Source organism: Fukomys damarensis, unplaced genomic scaffold (genome assembly GCF_012274545.1).
Source record: "Fukomys damarensis isolate Sample0158 unplaced genomic scaffold, DMR_v1.0_HiC HiC_scaffold_15, whole genome shotgun sequence".
NCBI lineage: Eukaryota > Metazoa > Chordata > Mammalia > Rodentia > Bathyergidae > Fukomys > Fukomys damarensis.
The window spans coordinates 2,246,770-2,268,999 of NW_022900927.1; the positions used below are offsets into that span (position 1 = coordinate 2,246,770).

The following is a 22,230-nucleotide window of genomic DNA, read 5'->3' on the forward strand; positions in this document are numbered from 1 at the left end:
CTTCCTATTGAGAAAAGAAAGAACCCAGAAGAAAACATGGGCAGGAAAAAAATTCAACTATAAATTCACTGGACTAAAATATACACAAAACAAACTAAAAATCTCATTTCAGTAGTTGACTGCATATGTTCTACACTGACAGCCTGGAGTACTTTAAGTGCTGGTTCCTTCATGTGATAAAACATCATGTCAGTAAATCTCTGATAATTTTATTACTCTATTCTTTAATTGCTTGAAATTGCCATTAACACCTAGCAAGTGCTATTTTTTTTTCTTTTCTTTTTCACTGTGCTCCTTCTGATCCATTAAAGACAGACTTGTGTGTAAAACTTCAAATGCAATTTAGACAGACAGGACACATTCTCCAAGTAGAGGGCACCAAAATGATCTGACTCTCATACTTGATCTTAGCCAAAAGGCCTAGGCCAGCGATAATTATCTGACCATTAGCAAGCGATGGCCTATAACAGTGATACAGAAGGACTCCGCCTAGCCCAGTTTTTGACTGAGGAGAAAAACCACGGCTTTCGGATATCCTCAGGAACTGAGTCATTTAAACGGCTGAATCTTCCTGACTCCCGAGAGTGCACTGCTAAGGCTGGGAAATTTACTGGACTGAAATACTTGTCTACTCTTTATTAAAAATGATGAGTGTCATCGCCCTTTCTCAGAGGCCTGGAGTGACCAGAATGAACATTTTTTTAATTTTCATTTTCATTTTTTTTTTTTTTTTGGTGGTATGCTGTTAGGAAGCTACCGTGGTAGAAGGAAAAATAACTGGGTTTGGAATAGGAAGCCACGTGTGACTTTGCAGCTGTGTCCGCTTTGTCTGTAAGGTACGGTTGATAACCACTGCCCTCGGTGAGCACACGGCCCCCGTGTGAACAGCGAGAGGCAGGGTCGGGCCATCCCTTGTCACACCATGACGTGGTGTACCCTGAGTACTTCTGGGTCAGGTGCAGGTGTGGGTTCCCCGAGGCCAGGATAAGCTCACACCAGGCTGGAGTAGCCTGGTTTCTCCTCACCTCAGATGTTTCACTGTCAGAGACATCATTCTCTCCTCTGCTGCCTGCAGGCTTCGACCCGTCACCACAACATACATTATTTCTTCATCACTAGCCCAGTGGAGACTTGCGCCATCTTGCATCCACCTGCTTCTCCTCCACCGAGGCTTCTCCGAGGCGAAGGCCAAGTGGCTCTGCTTCAGGAAGGCAGCTGTGCTTTCTGCCTAGCACCACCCCAGAGACTGCCAGTCTGTGCCCTTAGATGGACCAGGGGGGGCGGGGGACTGTCCCAATACACTGCACACCAAATGGAATTCCACGCATGAGCATGTGAAAGGCTACCTCCAAGGCCATAAGGAGATTCTCCTGTTCCTGGGACCATTGTGTTAAGTCTGCCTAGCTGAATGCTTGCCAGTTGATGGAATGATTTAAGAAGGGGCAACAGTGGGCAGGAACAGCACATCCATGTGCCTAGGCAGTCACAGGTGGGAAGGAGAAAACACCCACCTCAGTGTGTGCTCATCTGGAACAGAGTGGGTGGGAGCACGGGGTGACAGACACCTCCGGCACATGCAACTGCCCTGTACCAGGAAGAGCTGTTCCAGCTGAGAAGCACGGCTTGTCACTGTGGAGCTGCCTCCTGACCCCATGCCTCCTGCAATAGCGACCTTAGGAGTTACAGTCACCCAGTCATTAATTAAGCACCTACAGTGGGCCATGGCTTCTGCTAAGAGCCCAGAACAGTAAAGTGAGCTGTCCTGGCTCTGGGGAGGCTTTGAGGTAGGACACAAGAAAGCCAACTTGCTCTACTGCCCAGTTCCAAGAGCACTGGGGACACAGGAGCAGGCACTCAGTGGCACCCACGTGATGAGGCTCCCCAGGGGGGATGGTGGAGGGCGGGGCCTGGGCAGAGCAGAAAGAAGAAGCAGGTGTGCTGAGGAGCAGGGGAAGACAGAGGAGAGGTGTATGTGCGGACAGCAGGTGAATGGCCAAGTGTGACCACAATGGGCAGATGGCTGTGCCTGCCAAGAGACAGTACAGGGGCATGAGAGATCCTAGAGCTGACCAGCGTCCAGATTACTCCAGGAGCTCTGGGAAGGGAAGGGGCCCCTCACAAAGAAGTGAACAAGACTGAGGGGACTTCGGGGCTGGGAAGGGTGGACAACTGTTCTAATAAGGGTTTCACAGACCGAGGAGTCTCGGGGAACAGCAGAAAACCCAAAGAGGCATCGCCACACTGAACACGAGGTGCTAAAGGAACACCTGCTGTGAAGAGCAGGGAGGGACCAACAGGGTCCGGGGCAGCTGGAGGGAGTGACCGCCCAGCCGCATACCCCCAGGTTCATCTGCGTGGAGCACACCAGCGACAGCAGTTTCAGGCAGGGCAGGAGCTGAAGCCACACTGCAGCTGGGAGAGCAGGGAGGGGACATCAAGAAGATGGCTCTGACTTCCCAGGAATCCTGCCACGTGGAGAGGGGAGATGACGAAGGACACAGTGTGAAAGGCAGAGGGGACAGAAATAGAGGCTGCCGAGTATGGGTGTGTAGAGGTGACAGCACCTGCAGAGTGTTTCAATAGCAACAGGAAAGTGGCAATTCAGGGGAGGTGCAAAGGGTCTTAAAGAATTATTATTTGATAATTTGGAAATTGGAAATGTGGAAATGATGGAACCCCGAGAACAAGCAAGTAATCAGCCTTCACGGGAGAAACATCAGAAGAAGCGCTAGGGTGGGTGGGGATGAATTTATTGGAAGTCACTGGCTTACAGGCTTGTTGGGGGGGCAGGCAGATGCAGGAAGGCTGGCCTAAGGCTGAGGCAGTCTGTGGCAGGAGGAGGTGTGCCCTCTCCTTCGTGGCCTCAGTCTTTTTCTGTCAGTGCAAAGGACTCAGTGTGGCCCACACAAAGCAGAATACATCTGCATCACTCAAAGTCTATCTCTCTCCTCCTCCCACTGTGTTCCTGGGGACTGAACTCAAGGTCTTCACACTGCACGATTTCCGCAGCCCCCACCCCTTTTCTGAGACATTGTTTTGCTAAACTGCCCAGGCTGGGCTTGATTTACAATCCTCCTCCTGCTTCAACCTCCTGCACTGGCTGGGATTACATGTGTATACCACCGTGTCTGGCCAAAATCTACTTATTTAAATGAGAATTTCATCTGAAAAATACTGTCCCAGGAACATTTAGAATAATCTGTGAGTAAATATCTGGATATCGTGGCCTGAGCAAGTTGACACATGAAATTAATCACCCCAAGTTCACCCCTTATGCACGGGGTGCCAGGGAAGAGGAAGGCAGGTCTGGAGGCAGACACAGGTTTGGTAGAAGTAATTCAAGATCTCTACAATTGACAGCTCTTAGTTTTCACACGATACCTCCATTGCCACTGAAAGACTTCTTCGGCTACTTTAAAACCGCAGACGTTTATGTGCTGCACTGTTTCATTCATTCAACATATGTACATGTTTACGAAGTGCCACACGCTTGGCACTGTCCTGCGGGCTGGAGCGAAGGATAAGGACTCCCTCGTGAGGGGTCACTTTTCCAGGGAGAGGCTCAGAAGACTCATGAAACTGGGGAAGGCAGTGCTGCTGCAGGGAAGGAGGTGCAGAAGCAGCACTGACGCAGGAGTGTTCGGGGAGGGAGAAGGGACACGACTGGCGTGTGTCTGGGCCTGGGGCGACGAATGTGCAGACCGGCAGGCAGTGGACGGCGACGGCCTGGAGCCACGGACAGGAAATCGAAGTCCTGACCACTGTGTGGGGAAGAACCTGGGCTTGGGTTAGAAGAACACACGGCGGCCGTCTGGTAAAGGGGGCGGGGGACAGCATGGGATGGGGCAGAAGTGAGCAGAACCCTGGGGACGTTCATGACATTGCTTTAAATTATCTTGAAATCCTCCAACTCTATGAGGTAGGTAGCACATTTTAACAAAATATCTACAGTATTCTGGTAAAACTGTCATATTTACTAAAATAAGTTGAGTCTATTTTGAATGTCTAAAATCTGAAAATCTGAAATCCAAAACAGTTTTGGTCCCATGCATTTCAGATAATGGATACTTAACCTATACAAGAAACCCTAAACCAAGCTGGGTATTGTCTTGTGCCACCAGATTCTTACTTCAGGTCCAAGCACTTATTTCCCCAGATGTCAGGAGAGCTGGTGCTGCCAGATGCAGCTCAGCTGCTCTGGGTGATGCACTCAGCCTCAGGGAGCCTCGGCCCCCAAGGTAACTGTCCTGGGACAGCCTGGTGACAACCTGACATCCAATTTGGGGCTGGCACGGTGGTGGAGGTTACCAGGACTGTACCACACCTCACCCTTCCCTCAGGCCACCTGGCTCCCCGGATAACTGTCAGTCAGCCTTCTGGTGCTGTCCAGAACTCCCTGAGAAAATCAATCTAGGAGGAAGAGAGTCTGTTTGGGCTCATGGTTTTCTTCCATAGTTGTTGGCCTAGGTGGTTTCTGGGCCTCCAGTGAGGAGTCCATGGAGGCAGAAGTGCCCGGATGAGGAAGCTGCTCACCTCTCAGCAGCCAGAAAGCAGAGAAGAGCGCAAGGAAGGGGCAGGCACAAGGGCCCTCTTCGGGATGCATCCCAGGTAATTAACTCCTTTGACTAGGCACTTCCTTCTTTCTACCACTTCTCAACAGCACCACCAGCTGGGGATGAAGCTTTTGACAAAGGAGCCTTTGGGGACCTTCCAGGTCCAGGTTATAAAGGTGACTAACCCGTCTTAACCAAACAGTAACTGGATCAGGCGGGGAATGCAAATAGTAGATGAAAATGATTCTGCGAGTCTATCATCTATAATCTTTCAGGACAGCCGAGTAGTTGTGTCACTGGATTTCCAGACATTCTGTATGCCCTGTAAACTATATTAGTGCAAGGTCTTGACTTCTAAACTTCATCTGTGATGGGCTACAGATTTAGCTCAGTGGTTCTGTCGCCTGCCTCACAAGCACAAGGACCTGAGTTCGATCCCTGTACCAAAAATAAAAAACTAAAAACTAAACTTTTTCTGTGAGACTGGGCCCTTCTGCTCCCAGGGGTGTTATATAACTGCTAAATGTTTATTAACACATTATGTTATGTTTATGTTTATTATGTTTATTAACACATTTTTCCAGGTGCAGTGTTCACTAGGGTTACATAGCATAATGAAATATTTAGGAAACCCATAAAATATGTGTGTGGGGGGGAGAAGTTATTTCTATGAAAAATAGTAAAACAGAGGAAGTTGTTAAAAACTGTTGAATTAGATGCAAATGATAATAAAACTGTAAAAGACTAGAAGAGGAAAAAATCAAAGCAATCTCAGCCTACTCAAATCACTTTAGGAGTACCTTTAAATTTGTATTCCACTTTAAACCATCAAAACTGTTAATCATAGCAATGAATTATGGATACGGTTTTTGCAGATTCTAATCAGGAGATTCTTACTCAGAGAAGTGGACTTCGTCGGCACTGGAAGACTTTTAATGAGGTATACATTTGAAATCTCAGAGTAAAATCAAATCCTCAAAAACGTGCATGGTTTATGGTTCTCCACTTTTTACATGTCTCTTTAAGGTCACAATAAAGTACACAAGCGGTCAAGGACACACTCAGAATCTCCCACATCTTATTCAAAGGAGTCACAGCTTCTCCTCTGGGGATTATTGGATGAGGCATTTTGCTCAGGAAGAGCTGATTACCGGGTAGTCTCTGGACTTTCTGCTTCCATGACATGGGGTGGAATTCAGGAACTGTTCCCAGAGGAGCTGATGATCAGAGAGCTTTGGAGGTGGACGGCAGGCATCACTGACCTCACTTCGCGAACATGGAGAAACCCAGGCTTCATGTTTAGTCCCACAGTGGATCTAAACATGACAGCTACTCCCGGTGGCAATCACAGCCAACATTTCCAACTGTTAAGGGTATCGGAAAGGGCTCTGGCCCCCAGCCTCTTTAATGATTTGGGTCTTAACCTAAACACCCAGCCTGAGCTACAGCATTGCCCAGAGAAGAGCTTTCTTGCCCTACAGAAACACAGTATACCAAAAGGGAGAAGTCAGTAGCATTTCCACATTATTAAAAAAAAAAGATTTTAGGGCCAGGGATTTAGCTCAGTGGTTCCGCTGCCTGCCTCACAAATGCAAGGTCCTGAGTTCGATCCCCAGTCCCCAAAAAAATATTAAAAAAAGATTTTAAAAGAACTTAACACTATGCAGATTTTAGAATTGCAAGCCAGCTAAAACGAGGTATAACCCTCATGACTAATTTTTGCCATTGCACTGGCATCTACATATTAGAACAGAAAAGCAACCACTTCTTGAATTGATTTCAGGTCATTCTGCCTTGAACTGTCCATTTCCTCAATCACTCTCTTCCTGGGTGCAAACACAGAAAATAGGGGACATACTCAGGTTAAACAGGGGTAGAACAGTCTGGAGGGAGAAGAGCCTCTGACCCAGCGACTTCCACAAAAAAAGGGCAATTTCGGCCCCAGGCACTGAGGGATAACCATCCAGCTGGTAAGCAGCGCTGGCTGGCGTTTTCCTCTGCTCCCTCCCTAAACAGAGTGACTCCCACACACAGAAACACCTACATCCACCGCAAGCTCACTGGAGAACTTCCACACACAAGCGACGACATTTTAAATCAGAAGTTCTGTGAGTCTGGTCTGAGAGCACTAAATAACCAACTAATCACCACATGGTACATTTATAGCTTAGTTTTCCCCTCTCTCAAGGGAAACATTTCTTCCAGAAGCAAGTTGCCGAGGCAAATATTCACTGTCATTGTTTCACAGGCAAGAAGAGGAAACACCCAACCAGCTACTAGAGTTCTGTAAAATCAACTGCCAGAGCATCTCATTTAATTTATATCTCTGCCCCGAGCTGTGCCTTTGGGTCTGCCTTATTTTTGTGTTTGAACTTAACAGAAAATCATTATAATGAAACAAAATTTAAAAGACACTGACATACTTCCTTCCAACCAGTATTTCTCAGATAAACTTATTGCTCTTTTCTTCCCTTCAAGAATACTATCTAAAATTGTTAAATATTGATTAATTATTAAAGTCACAATACACATTACAAGTCCCCGGAAAGGGTATGTCTTAAAAAGTGACATTTTCTCATTTCCAAAACATAGAAGTGCATTATGGATCATTTGGAACAAAAATTAAGAAAGGAGAAAAAATCAAATCATAGTCTTCCAACCAGAGACAAGCACTGAAAACATTTTAGAAACTCCCTGCCAATGAAATAATATAATTCCTTATTAAATCTTTAAAATTACCTTTTCTTTCCTTAATAAAAACTATTCTTCAACATAAAGCTTGGTTACAGTTTTATCTATGGGACTCCCATCTCTCACAATATGAGAAAAAGTATTTGGTAGCAAACTTGGTATATATGACTTAAAACGTTTGCATATATTAAACTCTTGAATATGAAGTAGCAGGTCCTAAAGTCTAAAAAATTTTAAAGGATAAACAATATGCTTGTGTAGGACACAACAATGATTTAAACTAAGGCAGTTCCAGTGGCACTTAGAAAAATGCAGGAGTATGCAGGGTGTGTGTTATGCACAGCCCAGAGCAGAACCCACGCAGGCCTCAACACATCTGGGCCACTTCATGACAGTGCCAAAGCCTCTTCAAAAGGCTTCCGTGACTACCAGGGCACTCAATAAAAGGGTAGCTTCACCCACTTCTTCTGCTCAGGTGCCACGCATGCTGGGCAGCATTCTGTCACCACAGTAAGACGTCTGAGTTGATCGCGTATGAAATGCAAAGTATATCCTGGCTCTCAGTTTTGGGGTGGTCAGTCCAGGACTAGCCCCACTGCATGCCACAACAGAGGGTGCACGACAGAACCCCATACAGCAGAAGAGCAGGAGCCTGGGTTCTACCTGCCCAAGAGCATGTGCTCAACCACCTGAAGGCCACCCACCTCCCAACAGTGCCACAGAATGGGGACAAGGCCTGGAACCAGGGGCCTTTGGGAGGCAGACCAGACCCACACTGCAGCACATCTCTGTGTGTTATGTTAAACACATTTATAATCTGAGACCTTCTAGAGGAAAACCACCTGGTTAGGCAGGGTGGATTTAACAGTGTACCACTCACTGCTGCTGGTGCATAGAACTTGAGCTGTAACCATTCTTTAAAGCCGTATCTAAGGCCAGGGGTGGCATCCTCCCTTCCAGTGGAGGAATGAAAGGAGGTGGCAGAGAATGGATGTGCACCCAGACACACATAATGAACACATTCCCAGCATGGTGACCAAGTGCGGTATCACTAATACAACCATGTAGATGTCTCCATACAAGCCCTTTAATGTACACCACTAGTAATCCACTGGAATAAACATCCACCCCCGAGGATGTTTTAAACGACTAACCCCATATGCACACACATAAGTGAGTTTGCTACATAATGTCTGGAGGAACAAAGATGCTTTCTGGAGGTGACGGAGATTGAACCTAGGACCATTACACATCCTCAGCCCCTTTTCTGTTGTTTTCTATTTTGATACATGGTCCTTCTAAGTCACTAACTGGCCCAAGCTGGCTTCAAACTTGAGATCTCCCTGCCTCAGCCTCCCAGAGTCCTGTGATTATAGGCTTGTATCACTATATCTGCTAAAAATCAAACTTTTACATGAAGATATTAAGGAGAAGCAAGTAAGACTTACCATGTTTATATCAGATTTGAATGCTCAGCCCAAAGACTTAAGAATCCCAAACTGTCCTCACTCCAAGGACGTGCTCAGGGTCCGGAGAAACCAGCCCCTTGGGCCCTGGGAGGAGAGCAGTGCACAAGACCCACCCACGCTGACTTACTTGAGCGCAGTCCTGTAATGGTAGATCGCTTCCCTGTTCCGGCCCTGGTCCTTCAGGAAGTTGGCGTAGTTGTAGTGAACCTTGGCATTGTGAGGCAGAGTCTCAACTCCAGACCTGAACAGAAACAGAGAGACCAGCCAAAGACAACTGTCAGGCTTCTCCACATGTACCCAGGTTCACGAGACTGAAGGGGAAATGTCCACTATATCCATTTAAAACAAGGCCTTCAGAATTTGTGAATCATATGACTTGCTAAACATTATTCTCTATGGGAAACAATGGAGGCCAAATATAAACAAAATGCCCTCAGGAGGTAAAGCAAAGGCCCTGTCCACCGGCTGGGGTGTAGAACCAGGGTGAAGCCTTCCCCAAAGCATTTGCAAGAGCACAGCAAGGCCAGATGACAGATTCTACAAGGCCAAGATGCATTCTACAAGGGCATCAGGCAACTTTGTGACTCTCCAGCCAGGCTGCAGTGTGGGGAAGAAGCAACATCGTGGGGGCTGTGGCAGTGATAGACAGAGATCCTTCCGGGGAATTTCAGCACTAGGCAAACCCTTTCCTCCTTCCATGCCTATTTCATGCCATGAAGACTCAATGAAATAGCCTAAGTGATCTCCATGTACAAGATAAAGAACCAGGGAAGCAAAGATTCAGTGGATTTCACAGAAGGACAACCCATGATCATACCTTCTTTATGACAGGGGTGAGCAGGACGCGTGGTGCCCTTACCCACTGCTTTCTTCCCCAGTTTTCTTCCCAGTCTAGTTCTCTTCACCACTGGGACCATGCAGCTGGCCAGAAGGAAACTCTCCCACCTCCCTCCTTGGCACATCCTGAGCAGTATCACACTGGGAAGAAAATTCATCCGAGACCTGGCAGTGATCCCAGGGACTCAGCAAGGTCCTCAGCTGGCAGCTGCTCAACAACAACAGCAGGTAGCAAAGCTGAACTGTGTGACATGATTGTCCCTGACCTGGTCCTGGTAAGGATGGTCTGGGATGTGTGTGAGGAAAACTAAAGTGAGCATAAACACAGGCCCAAGCAGAATCATGTAGAAAGAACACGGTTCCAGAAATCAGCTAAAGGAGCTTGACAAAACTGGCTTGCCAGTGTTTCTCTGAACCGCAGTAGATGGTACAACTGTTCACTACCTGCACAGAGCCCCTTCAGTGCCTACCGTGCAATGCAGATGTTGGGAAAAGAGGTCAGGTGAGTCCCTGACTGTAGGGAGCTTCTTGAGGTGAGGAAATACAGGCAGTTAGGAAAGGTGGGTGATATACCAACATGGTAATGAATAAGGTGCCCACCGGGCACAGTAGACAGTAGATGGGAGGGCTTACAGAACGCAGGACCAGCAAAGCTGAGAACGAAGGACAGAGAGTCACATCAGCCTCCAGAGCAAGAGAGAGTGGAGTGTCCTCAGCAGAAGACCCCGGGAAAAGAGCCTGGATTTCTGACGTACCAGAAGCAACTCAGAGGTGCTGGATCACGGAAGGACAAGACCAGGAGAAGGGAGAGCTGGAGGGGTTGTGTGATTTTGTGACCACAGTGGGGACTTTAGGTTTTATCTGAAGAATGCTGCTCAAGGCATGATTTTAAGCACAGAAATCAGATCAAGAGTTGAGCATCCATGAAGAACTATGTAATAGGCGCAGTGTGGAAAGGGCCAGAAGGAGGAAAGACTGGAGGCAGGGTGACCCTGGGGAGAGGTGTGGAGGGAAATGCAGAGAGGACAGAGGGAGAGGGAGAGGGAGAGGGAGAGAGGAGGGAAGCCAGAGGCAGGATGGTTGGAATTCCACGGCAGGCGCGGAGGGAAAGTTGTTCAGGAAGCACAGCCAGAGCCACGGGCAGAAGGGGTTCCTTGGGGAAGGGACCCCTGCACGTTCAGGGGGATGAAGTTCTTTCCTCCCTCCACAGTTTCCTTCCCTTTTCTTTCCAAAAACTAATCTGAGATTGTCTACCGAGGTGAATCAAGACGACAGCGGACTGGAGTTTGGCCTCCCTAATCGTTCATTTCATTGGAAATTAATATTTTCCTGTAGTAAGACTGGGCTAATTTAAAAAGAAAATAAAGGCAAGTATAATTATTCTCTAGGTAAGGAGATGAGGATTTGCTCAGAAACATTAAAAATGGGCTCACGTCTATGAAGGCTACCATCACTCAACACCTTGGCTGAAACAATAAGAAACGTATTTCTGACAACTTTGGAGGATAGAAACCGAAGATCAAGGTGCTAGTCCCAGTGGTGGCGAGCCTATGGCACCCGTGTTATTAGTTTCTCTTTTTAAGACAAAGGATGTTAATGTAGGAGTTGTTTTTTCTAAACTCAAAGCTCAGTATTCAGGTTTAACTGCCGTGTGGGACTTTGCGACATATAAGTGGGTTGGGGTTACAGTCTGAGCACTGGTCTCTGAGAGGTTCGCCATCGCCGTTCTAGGCACTCACTTCAGGGTCTGGTGTGGGCTCGCTTCTGGCTTATAGATGGCAGCTCCTGGATATACTCTCATGGCCTTTCCTCGGTGGATACGTGCAGGAAAAGAGCTCTGCTTTTACCCCATTGGTTCTGTCTGTTATTTTGGTACTGGGGATTGAACTAGGGCCTATGCACTGAGCTACATCCCCAACCCCGCCTCTCCCTTTACTTTTTATTTTTTGAGATTTTCACGAGGTCACTCAGAAGCCCATGCCAGCCTCAAACTTGTAGTTCTACCTCAGCCTTCCTGAGATGTGGGTTGCGGGCATACGTTACCGTGTCAGTCCCTGTCCTCCTCTTATCTTGGTAATACACCTAATGGCCTGAGGTTCCACTCAGGACTTCATTCACCCATTACCACCTCCCACACAGGTCCTATCTCCAGTGCCGTGAAGTTGGAGGTTGGGGCTCAACCTATGAATTGGGAGCACATCACCAAGGTACCAACCGTTACAATCACCATAACCCTAGCTCATAAGTCTGAGGAGGGTACGGCGCTGTACATCACCAGCAAGAGTTACAGCTGTCCCAGGGCCAAACAGCTGTTCTGAGCCTTCACTGCCCGACACTGGCTCCCAGCGGAGGCTGCCCGCTTCAGGCTTTGAAGATGACCCAGGACAGAGAGGCAGGAGAGGATTCATTCATCAAAACCCTAGCCAGCATAAGATCCTCCAGCTGCCAAGTGGCAGGGACAGGACTCAGACCCACAATATGCTTCTGGGTTCCACTCCCTCACCTGAAAGGAGGTGGTGGCAGGAGCTTATCACACTGGACAGATGGGTTTGGGAAAACTTCTGGAACTTAATTAAATGAGAAAGGGGAACAGCTGACGAGGACTCAGTTTCTGGGCAATTGTCCTTTAATGTGCTACTTCTCTCAGACAACAGATTTCATTTAATTTTTAGTTTAAAGGTAGATTAATAGGAAGGTTCCAGAAAAAATGCTAAAACCTACTGAGAAAGCATGTTAGGCAGCATAACCTAACCATTCCTAAAGACCTAGCAAAGACCGCCTCACTCAGATGGGGAGATGTAGGTGTGCAGGGTCAGTCTAAACTCTCAGAGTACAGCAGGAGGTACATAATTAATACTGTACTGTGTTCTGAAAATGTATCGAAAGACTTCAGATATTCTTACTCCCAAAGGAGGGAACGCGAGAAATGATAGATATGTTAAATTGCTTACCTGTAGTTATCACTTCACTATGGATACACACAAAAGGTGTGATCAAAAGTATCGTAAATGTTCAATTTTATGTATTACTCTAGAAGCCACACTGCCATGAATCCCTCTGCAAATCCTTCCCTTCACTTTGAACACACTGATCCCCCATCATTTTTGTCACTTCCTGGAGCGGTTCTGTAAGTCTTCTTTCCCGAGTATCATTAGTCGCGCTGTCCTGGCTGCCTTAATGTCCCGAATTGATTCAAAATGTTATGCTTCACTGTCACTTTGACTTCAGAGAAGAGCCAGCAAGTGTACAGTGCCAGATCTTGTAAATAAGGTCAACGAGGACATCTCCCTCATCGGTGTTCCTACCAGGCTGCCTGGCAGCAGCATTCACCATATTTTTTTTTAATCACACCTCAAAGTTATTAAGACTTCCGGTACTGCTTCAGATGGTGGCAAGGATGACGGGATAAGTGTGTTTGAAGGGAGAAGTTACTCTGAAGGGGGTTAATAGCAATGTGTCTTTTCTGTGATAAAACACACCATCTTTTTTATCATTCCTTGTATCAAAGCGTCATGTACTCTTTTAATCTGCACAATTTTAAAACGTTCAGAAAAAGAAAACATGGGACACAGAAGTTTGTTTCCTTTTTCTTTTTTCTCTACTTTATGTGGAGTCTGAAAGAAGTAAAAATAAGTGTCGGACATAGATGCAGACCACGAAACTCCAGCTGCCTGGAGAACACCTGGGGACAGCCAGCGATATTCAATGCTGTCACTGCTGCGGCTGCCAAGCGGGCACACAGGCTTCGAGCTCACAGCGCCCAGACGCCACCCACGCAGCCTGCAGTCTTGTGATGAACAGAGCTGGACCGCTACCTCACGCTCTCCCATTCACAAAGCACACTCCTCCGTGCTCCCGACTTACACCTTAGCCACTGTCTCTCCACCGGCCTCCCTGGGGCTGAGAAGAGGTGGGATCTGTTTGCCCTGCTTTCTGAACAAAAGCAGCTGCAGACAAAAGGAAACACTCAGGCCGCTCATGCATGTGAAAGGAGTCCCAGTCTGTTTTTAGATGGATGGACAGACAGATGGATGGAGGGAAGGGCGGACAGAAGGAGCAAACCAGCAGCCAAGAAGAAATGCCTTCAGGTGAGCCCTGTGAGAACTTGTCACTGATGGTGTACAGAGGCTCACAGCACTAGAGGAGCCAAGGGAGGTGCCAGTGAGAGGAGGGCTTGGCACACACTGGCTGCAGCTCTGCCCTGGCAGCAAAGGCGTCTCTCACGCACAGTGCACACGGCTGCAGGTGGGAGGAGGCTGGAACACCAACACCACCTTCCTGTGGGATACACTTTATGGTTAGGGCTCACTGACTCGTCCTGTTGGTTGTGAACTAAATGTTACAAACTAAATGCGTATAAATGTAACCTTTAAAACGGCTAGTGCCCAATGTGAATTTGGTCATACAGGCACGATCTGGGTCAGGATAATCGTAACAACTTCAGAAAACTGAATTTTTATTTGGGAAGATTTGTGAGTTTTCTTCCCAGAACTAAATAGCAGGTGGCAACAGGGAGATCTTGAAGACAACTTTTCCTCCAACACGGATGGCACTGACGTGTTACTGACGTTTACCTTTTGCTCTGGGTGGGGGACACAGTACTCTGATTTACCTTTGACCCAAGGAGTAACAATGCAGGCCGCCGGCAGGAACACCCTGGCAAGGAGCCCAACATTGTTCAGTGTCAGGAGGAAGGAACAATACTCCTAACAGGCCAGCAGAGTGGGTGGGGCGACAAACACTTCAAGAACACACTACTTTTCCCGCTGTTGTTTTTGACCTTTATGTGCTCTGTGATACTTTTCTGTTACGTTTTTCCAGGATCTCATTTTACAATGGATAGTTTGTGGAAAAAAAAAGAAAAGAGGAAAATTAACAACCAGCCAAGGGAAACACTTTCCCCGAAACTGCAGCTGGCCAGGTCACCTGTCCTGCAGGGCCCATGTGCCCTTCTCTTCCTTGATGCTCTGACTGACACTTCTGGTTGTTAGAATGGAAACGTCCAGCATTACACATATTTACTCTACAGAGAATTGCAACATGCTCAGACCACATGGATGATTCCAGCACCCTGTTAATAGTTATAACAACTATTATTTTAAAAATCTGCCTTTCACCTCAGGGTTTTAATACCTGCATTTCACACTTCTCCTTCACTCCTTTTACTTGCAAAAGACCTGAAAGGTAACAGAAATAAAAATAGCCATTTTTATCATGTATTTCTCTATGTTTTTAGAGGACATATTTGTTTGTTGTGATTACTACAGAATAACCCCCAGATTTCTAGTGGAAAAGGAACATTAAAAACAATCCGTATGTAGTATATAGCCCAAGATTTTTTTTGTTTTGTTTTGTTTTTGAGACAGGGTCTCACTATGTAGTTGAGACTGACCTGGAACTCACCATGTAGCCCAGGCTGGTCACGAACTCACAGCAATCCTCCTGCCTCGGCCTCTTGAGTGCTGGGATTATAGGCGTGCGCCACCATGCCTGGTTTACCCCAAGATTAAGAGAAAAGCAAGGCTAGAAGAAACTGTGGCTCTCCTCCATTACAACGCTGTTCTGACCAAGGGTGCATGCCAGCATGGTTGGGCAGTAGTGCTCAGAGAAGCTCACTTCGTGAGGAAGCCAGGCACTGGGCTAAGCACTGGTGTCCCAAGGGTCAGCCCTGAGCAGTCCTCCTAACACTACCAGGTGAGGGTATTATTTCACCTGTCATGCTAAGGATGAGGAGCCTTGAGCCCAGAGATGAAGGTGGACCTGTTAAACAATGGAGAAGAGACTCCAACCAAGGCCAAGAGATGGTCAGATCCATTTCTCAAGTTAGCCAACATCTGACACTAAGCCAAAGTAGCATGCCAGGATACTGGTAGCATTAGAACTACTCAAATCAAAGAACATTTCGCTGTCACAATGTGCACACTGCTAGCAAGTGAACTGCATCCTTGGGAGCCACAGAGGAGCCAGAGCATTCACGTGTCTTGGGCCTCTTTCCTGAGATGACGGCAGAGTTGGACACAGTAACTGAATACTGTAGCTATGAGGCTGAATGGCCCAAAAGCCTGAAGTATATCCTGTATGGCATTTACAGGCTCTGTGAGGTCTGCTGATCTCTCTGGCTCAGCAATTCAGAGGTGAGGACATCAAAAGTCGCCTCCTTCAGAGTTGCAGGATGGTCTGGGCCATGAACTGCTCACCAGAGCCCACACAAACAGCTCATGGGTGAGGCTCAGAGACTTGGGGCTGGATGCAAACTCTGTTTTCCTAGGTATTCTGAGGATGGGGTTAATCTAATCAACTGTTTCTATGCACTCTAAACAAACATGAAGTTCTGGGCTGTTACTGGGCTGCCAGTTACTGTTTTCCCAGGTTAGGACACAGAACATATATTTTTTTTTATTTAAATTTAATTTATTGGTACATTCTAGGTAGACATTACAGTTACATTCATTACTGGGATCTTGTACCTTTACATGCCAGGTCTTGGTTCTCATTTTTCCCTTTGTCCCCACCCTACCTCCATCCCCCCTCCCTTCCCCCCCTTCAAACACTTTCATTCCATTTTTACATTTTCTCATATTTTTTTCCTTTTCCCTATTCCCCTTTCCCTATCCTTCTCACTATCCCTACACCTTTGGTCCTTTTCTTCCTATTTGCTAACTGACCTGTTAGGATCTTGAGTATTCTTACTGGGATCTTGTACCTTTACATGCCAGGTCTTGGTTCTCATTTTTCCCTTTGTCCCCACCCTACCTCCATCCCCCCTCCCTTCCCCCCCTTCAAACACTTTCATTCCATTTTTACATTTTCTCATATTTTTTTCCTTTTCCCTATTCCCCTTTCCCTATCCTTCTCACTATCCCTACACCTTTGGTCCTTTTCTTCCTATTTGCTAACTGACCTGTTAGGATCTTGAGTATTCTTTTAGTTTTTCACACTAGAGAAACTATTCGGTATTTGCATATGTGTAACTTATTTATTTCACTTAGGAGTATATCCTCAAAATGTATGCATTTACTTATGAATGAATCTACTTTCTCATTCGTTATGGCTGAGTAGTATTCCATTTTATAGAAAAACCAGATCTTCTTTATCCAGTTTCCAACTGATGGGCAAATGGTGCTGCTATAAACATGGGTGCACATTTATCACTGTAGTATGATTCTTTTAATTCTTTTGGAAAGATACTCAATAGAGGGATGGCTGGGTCAAATAGAACCTCTAATCCTAGTTCTTTGAGGTATCTCCATATTGACTTACATAGTGGTTGCACCAGTCTGCACTCCCACCAACAATGGAGAAGGGTTCCTTCCCCTCCACAACCTCGCCAACATTTGCTATTGTGTGATTTCTTGATAGCAGCCATTATTGGTGGGGTGAGGTGAAATCTCAGTGTTGTTTTCACCTGCATCACTCGAATGACCAGTGATGTGGAACATTTTTTCATATATTTACTTGCTGCTTTTATTTCTTTGTCTGAGAAATGTCTGTTCATTTCAGATGCCCATTTTTGAATTGGGTCTTTATATTTGGGGGTTGCTGGTTGTTTTGAGTTATTTATATATTCTAGATAGTAGTCCTTTGTCTGAGGAGCAGCTGGTAAAAAGTTTTTCCCACATTGTAGGTTGTCTCATAGTTCTGTTGATGGTTTCTTTTGAAGTACAGAAGCTTTTTAATAAGATGAGATCCCAGTTGTTGATTCTTTCTGCTAGTTCCCGTGCTACTGAGGATTTGTTCATAAAGTCTTTTCCTATGCCAATGTCTTTCAGAGTTCTGCCTAACTTATCTTCTAGCAAGTTTAGTGTTTTTGTTTTTATATTTAGATCTTTAATCCACTTGGATTTTAATTTAGTGCATGGTGACAGATAATGGTCTAGTTTTAATCTTTTACAGGTTGAAATACAGTTTTTCCAACACCATTTATTAAAGAGGCTATCTTTCCCCTAGTGCGGACTGTCAGCTCCTTTGTCAAAGATGAGGTAGCTGAGTGCATCTGGAGTTGTTTTTGTGTTTTCCAATCTGTTCCACTGATCCTCGGGTCTGCTTCTTTGCCAGTACCATGCTATTTTTATCACAGTGGCTTTGTAGTATAGTTTCAAATTGGGAATTGTTATACCCGCTGCCATGTGTCTGTTGCCTAGGATGGCTTTTGCTATTCTAGGTCTCTTATGGTTCCAAATGAATTTTTGGATTCTTCTTTCTAGTTCTGTGAAGTATAGTGTTGGGATTTCAATTGGTATTGCATTGAATCTGTATAGCAGTTTGGTAGTATGGTCATTTTCACCATGTTGATTCTTCCTACCCAGGAATGGGGGAAATCTTTCCATTTTCTTATATCCTCCTCGATCTCTTTTTTCAGAGTGCTGTAGTTTTCAGTGTAGAGGTCTTTTGCTTCTTTTGTTAGATTGATTCCCAGATACTTCATTTTTTTGGGTGCTATTGTGAAATTGTTTCTCTAATTTCTCATTCAGTGAGTCTGTTATTTGTGTACAAGAAAGCTATTGATTTTTGGGCATTGACCTTGTATCCACCTACTCTGCTAAAAGTGTCAATTAAGTTGAGAAGTCTTTTGGTGGAGTTTTTTGGGTCTTCAATGTAGAGTATCACATCATCAGTAAATAATGACAATTTAACTTCTTCCTTTCCTATCTTTATTGCATCCTAGTGGGCATCCTTGCCTTTTTCCTGATTTTAACGTGAAGGTTTTCAGTTTTTGGCCATTTAATATGATGTTGGCTGTTGGTTTTTCATAGATAGCCTTTATTAAGTTGAGACACAGACCATCTATTCCAATTTTTTGCAGTTTTTATCATGAATGAGTGTTGAATTTTAAAAAAAGATGTGGCCAAGTTTATCTTTGTTGGGCCTTTTACCACAAATCCTAGCTCTTTCTAACAGCTGTTTCAGCTTGCACAAACTTAACCTCCTCCACGTCTGAGGAAATGCCATGCTGGGTTCCTGTACTTCTGTGTGTAAGCTATCAGCCAACAACAGGACAAAGCTATGCAGGGTGCTGCATCTGTGTCTCCTAGAAACGCGCCACACACTGTGATCACTCAGGAGAGATGAGTCCTTGGCTGGAAGCGTGGAGCTTGGCCACTACCTGTGTTTTCTCTAAAACAAAGGTCTGTCTTAAGATTGATCTTAGTGTTGCTGAGCAAAACTATCTCACACAATCAGAGAGGCCTCAGTGAGGCTACGTGTCCTACACATGGAAGACAGATATACTGTCTGGAACACAGAACCTGGGCCTCCTCAAGAGCACTGCTGAGTCTGGAAGTACTGTAATTGTTTCTTATTTCTTTCAGCTAGTTCCTGGGTGTGGCCATTAAGGCTCACTTAGGTGTTTCTTGTCCTTGAATACTCAGCTTGTACAACAGAATGGGCCCTGCCCGCCTCCACTGGTCTCAGTCACCTATTTCCACTCATACAATGCTCTATGTCTAACAGAACGGTGTATTTGCCTGAAATACTGCATTCTCATGTACGTGACTCCCACACAGACTGTCAGCTGTGCTATGGACCCCTCTCTGCCCTCACATCTAGAACCTTACATGTGTTTACCACATGCCAGATGCCATCTTAGGCATCTGTTACCATTTCTTTCTTACACTGTACTCTGAAGATGAACACTGTTATTCTAAATTTTTAAGTGAAGAAAATAGGCAGAGTGGTTAAGTAGCTTGCTTGAGATCACACAACTATTTAATGGTTTGGAGCAGAGCCAGAAAGTCAAACTCCTGATCTCACACTTGGCTCCAACCCTATCCTGCTGCACAGATTACCAGCAATATTTGACTCCTTGTAGCAAATCCACACAAACAATTGACCTTCAAGAAAAAAGAATAATCTTAAGGTCTTAGAATCCTAAGAGTTGTATCAGGACTTAGATAAGCAAAATTTACTGAAATATAACAACAGCTTTGTCCATGACATAAAATTGCATTTGACCACTAAAGGCCTTTCAGCCCTGCACCCTCTAAACACGTATGTGGAATGGCTCAGTTTTACTTGTCAACTGTCTGCTTCCTACAAACTTCCATCCTGCCGAACAGGGGCTTCTGGAGTGCAGTCAGTGTTCTTTGCTTTGGTTTTTCTTTGTTAAGATTGCTGTAGGCAGTTTGAACCCTAACATACTGTCCCTGAGATAAACTGCTGAGGCCAAACTCTCCCTGAAGTTGCTCTGATGAAGCATTAAACATCACTGGAAGATACCGTCACTGCTAGTACCTCACCCAGGCAGGATTCAAGACAGGAAGAACTATTTCAGTTCTTTACAAAAGCATCATTACTGAAAATAAAAGAGAGAAAATTAAGTCAGCAGAGACCAGGAGGAAGTTCTATTACTGAACTGAACTTGAATAACCCTGTGTTTATAGAACAACCTTGAGGGGCGGGTTCCATTGTGTTCTGAGGATGGTGCTGAATGCTGAGGGCTGCATCCCAGACTGGATAGACTCTGAGGCCTCAGAGTCATTCTGCAGGTCATATGGATCAAAAATCACAGGAAAAGAAAGCAGCCAGGGTGTAGTTAAATGACAGAGCACTTTCCTAGCATGCACAAGGCCCTTTGTTACATTCCCAGCACCACCACCAACAAAAAAAGAAAGACTTACTTTGCAACACTGGTGATAACAATGACGATAAGGTAGTACTAAAAGATAAAATAACTGCATGGACATGCCAAGCTAATCTTTTAAATTTTAAGGAAGTTAAATTGCCAAAGTAGCAAAGTGAGATACACTATTTTAAATTAATAAGAGTGTAGTGGATATCTGTCCTGTTCATTTGCTGGTTCATTCTCACACAGATCCATCTGCTGCCCCGTCTCCCAGCACTGTGCCTCAGTTGGTGCAGTCCTGGAGGGAGTGCAAGGTGCTCATCAGGTTGATTCCGTCCATGAAAGGCGGAGGCCTCTTTGGAGAGACCCAGCCTTGGTGATCACGGTTACGCTGGGCCGAAGATTCTCCCTCCCCCAGACTCTGATGTGAAAGCAGAATGCACTCCCTCCTTCAGGATGATATGAGTGCGCTGAGCACAGACAGACTGCCCTGACCTTGCTCCACTGGGCTCAGCTCTTGAGCTCAGCTCCTGACCTCGCCCTCAGTTCTGCATGCTTTCCTCCAATTTTCCAGTAGTTTCCCTTCCTCTTATGTGGTCTCAACTGTTTCAGTTCTTTGCTCTCAAAGAGTAAGTGCTGGGCACCAGCTGAGCGGGGAAACTGAGGAAACACCATGCTCTCGAAAGTTTCCCAGAGGCCACAACTGAGGGCAGGAGCGGAAGAGAACAGAGCCTGGGATTCCGGGGAGATGGGCAAATGCTCTCAAGGCATAACTATGGCCATGCCAAGAGCCAAGTGAAGGTCTCTGCCACCATGGCTCCACGGGACAGAGCAGCCCTGGGTGCAGCAGAATGAGCTGCAGCCACAGAGAACATTCATACTCAGGACAGGCTCGGGGGTCTAGGCTGACACTGTCACACTCAGAAACATGACAGAAATCTAGGAGAACCTGAAAAGTCTCTCATTTCCTTACTCAAAATTAATGTTCAAAACAGAGCAATCAGATCAGATCACAACTTCACACAGCAGCATATGCTAAACAGACCCCAGTTCCCTTCCTGCCTCTTGTGTGCTCACCTTTACCGTCTACTTGACTGAGCAGCGAATTAGACTCATTGCTTTCATTTTGTTTATGGCTGATTTTACAGCCCCACTCATCATCAGGACTGTTTCCATCTGAATTCACAGACCTAAAAGCTTTCCCGTGAGTCTAATTTCCATAAATTCACTCACAACAAGCTCACATTAAGTTTTATATAATATTACTTACAACATCCAAAGTTAAAACTCAAAATAAAGTTATATCTTTCATTTAGAACTTTACTGAAAGTCATTTTCAGGATTAATAAACACCACCAGACCCTCGCTACCTCATTTGTGTGGAAACAAAACTGTAGGAAAGAGACAAATGGGAAGAGACACCCCTGCACCCATCCGCTCACACCTGAACAGGGCCTCCCTGGACAGCCAGATTTCATTCTGCCTCACAGTTTTCCAAGAGAACAGCAGCAGCAGCAGCACGGTGGATGCGGTCAGGGTGGTGGCTCCACAGCGGTTCAGCCACGTGTAGAGCCTGCTCAGTCCGTGTACAAAGAGGATGCAGTAGCCCATGCTGGAAAACAGGCAGAGGGCAGCATTACTGTGAGGTGTAGAAGACTCCCAAGCTTTCAAGCCCAGAGAACTCACTTTCTAATGAAGCGTCCCCCATGCCACGGAAGCAAAGAGAAAATCCCCTCAATATGGCATTTCTACTCCTGTGCTCCAAAGGCTCTCACTAGAATGTTTGCCAGTTCTCCGGCCTTAGTGACAGGCTCATGTTGTAGCTCAAGTTCCCTGAATTTCCGTATGGCAAGCATCAGAGGTTCACATGTATGTTCCTCAGTGCTAAATGGGTTCTCTGGCCTGGACATGGTCATGGCACTGTATACCAGCTTCTGGCACCATGAGCCCAAATCCGGAGTCCTATGCTACAGGGGATCCCTTCCCAGCTGGGTAAGCGACATTCTCTGAGGTTCACTATCAGGTTCTAGGCAGGGTGTTGGTCACCAAGAGCACTGATCTGTTTCCAGGGAAGGGCTATAGTCTAGGTCTCCCACCCTGTCCATCCAAAGGCCTTCTC

The 22,230-nt window shown here is 45.9% G+C and overlaps 1 protein-coding gene across 2 annotated transcripts in view; it reads right to left on the minus strand.

Moving 5' to 3' along the window:
* The window catches only part of Tmtc1 (transmembrane O-mannosyltransferase targeting cadherins 1), a 215,788-nt gene that overhangs the window by 53,142 nt on the left and 140,416 nt on the right, over positions 1-22,230 (minus strand). For both annotated transcript variants that reach the window (XM_010628972.2, XM_010628971.2), the window contains exons 8-9: positions 21,556-21,723; positions 8,841-8,954 (exon numbers count right to left, since the gene is read on the minus strand). In XM_010628972.2, coding sequence (XP_010627274.1) covers positions 8,841-8,954; positions 21,556-21,723 — 282 coding nt within the window. The remainder of the gene's footprint in view (positions 1-8,840; positions 8,955-21,555; positions 21,724-22,230) is intronic.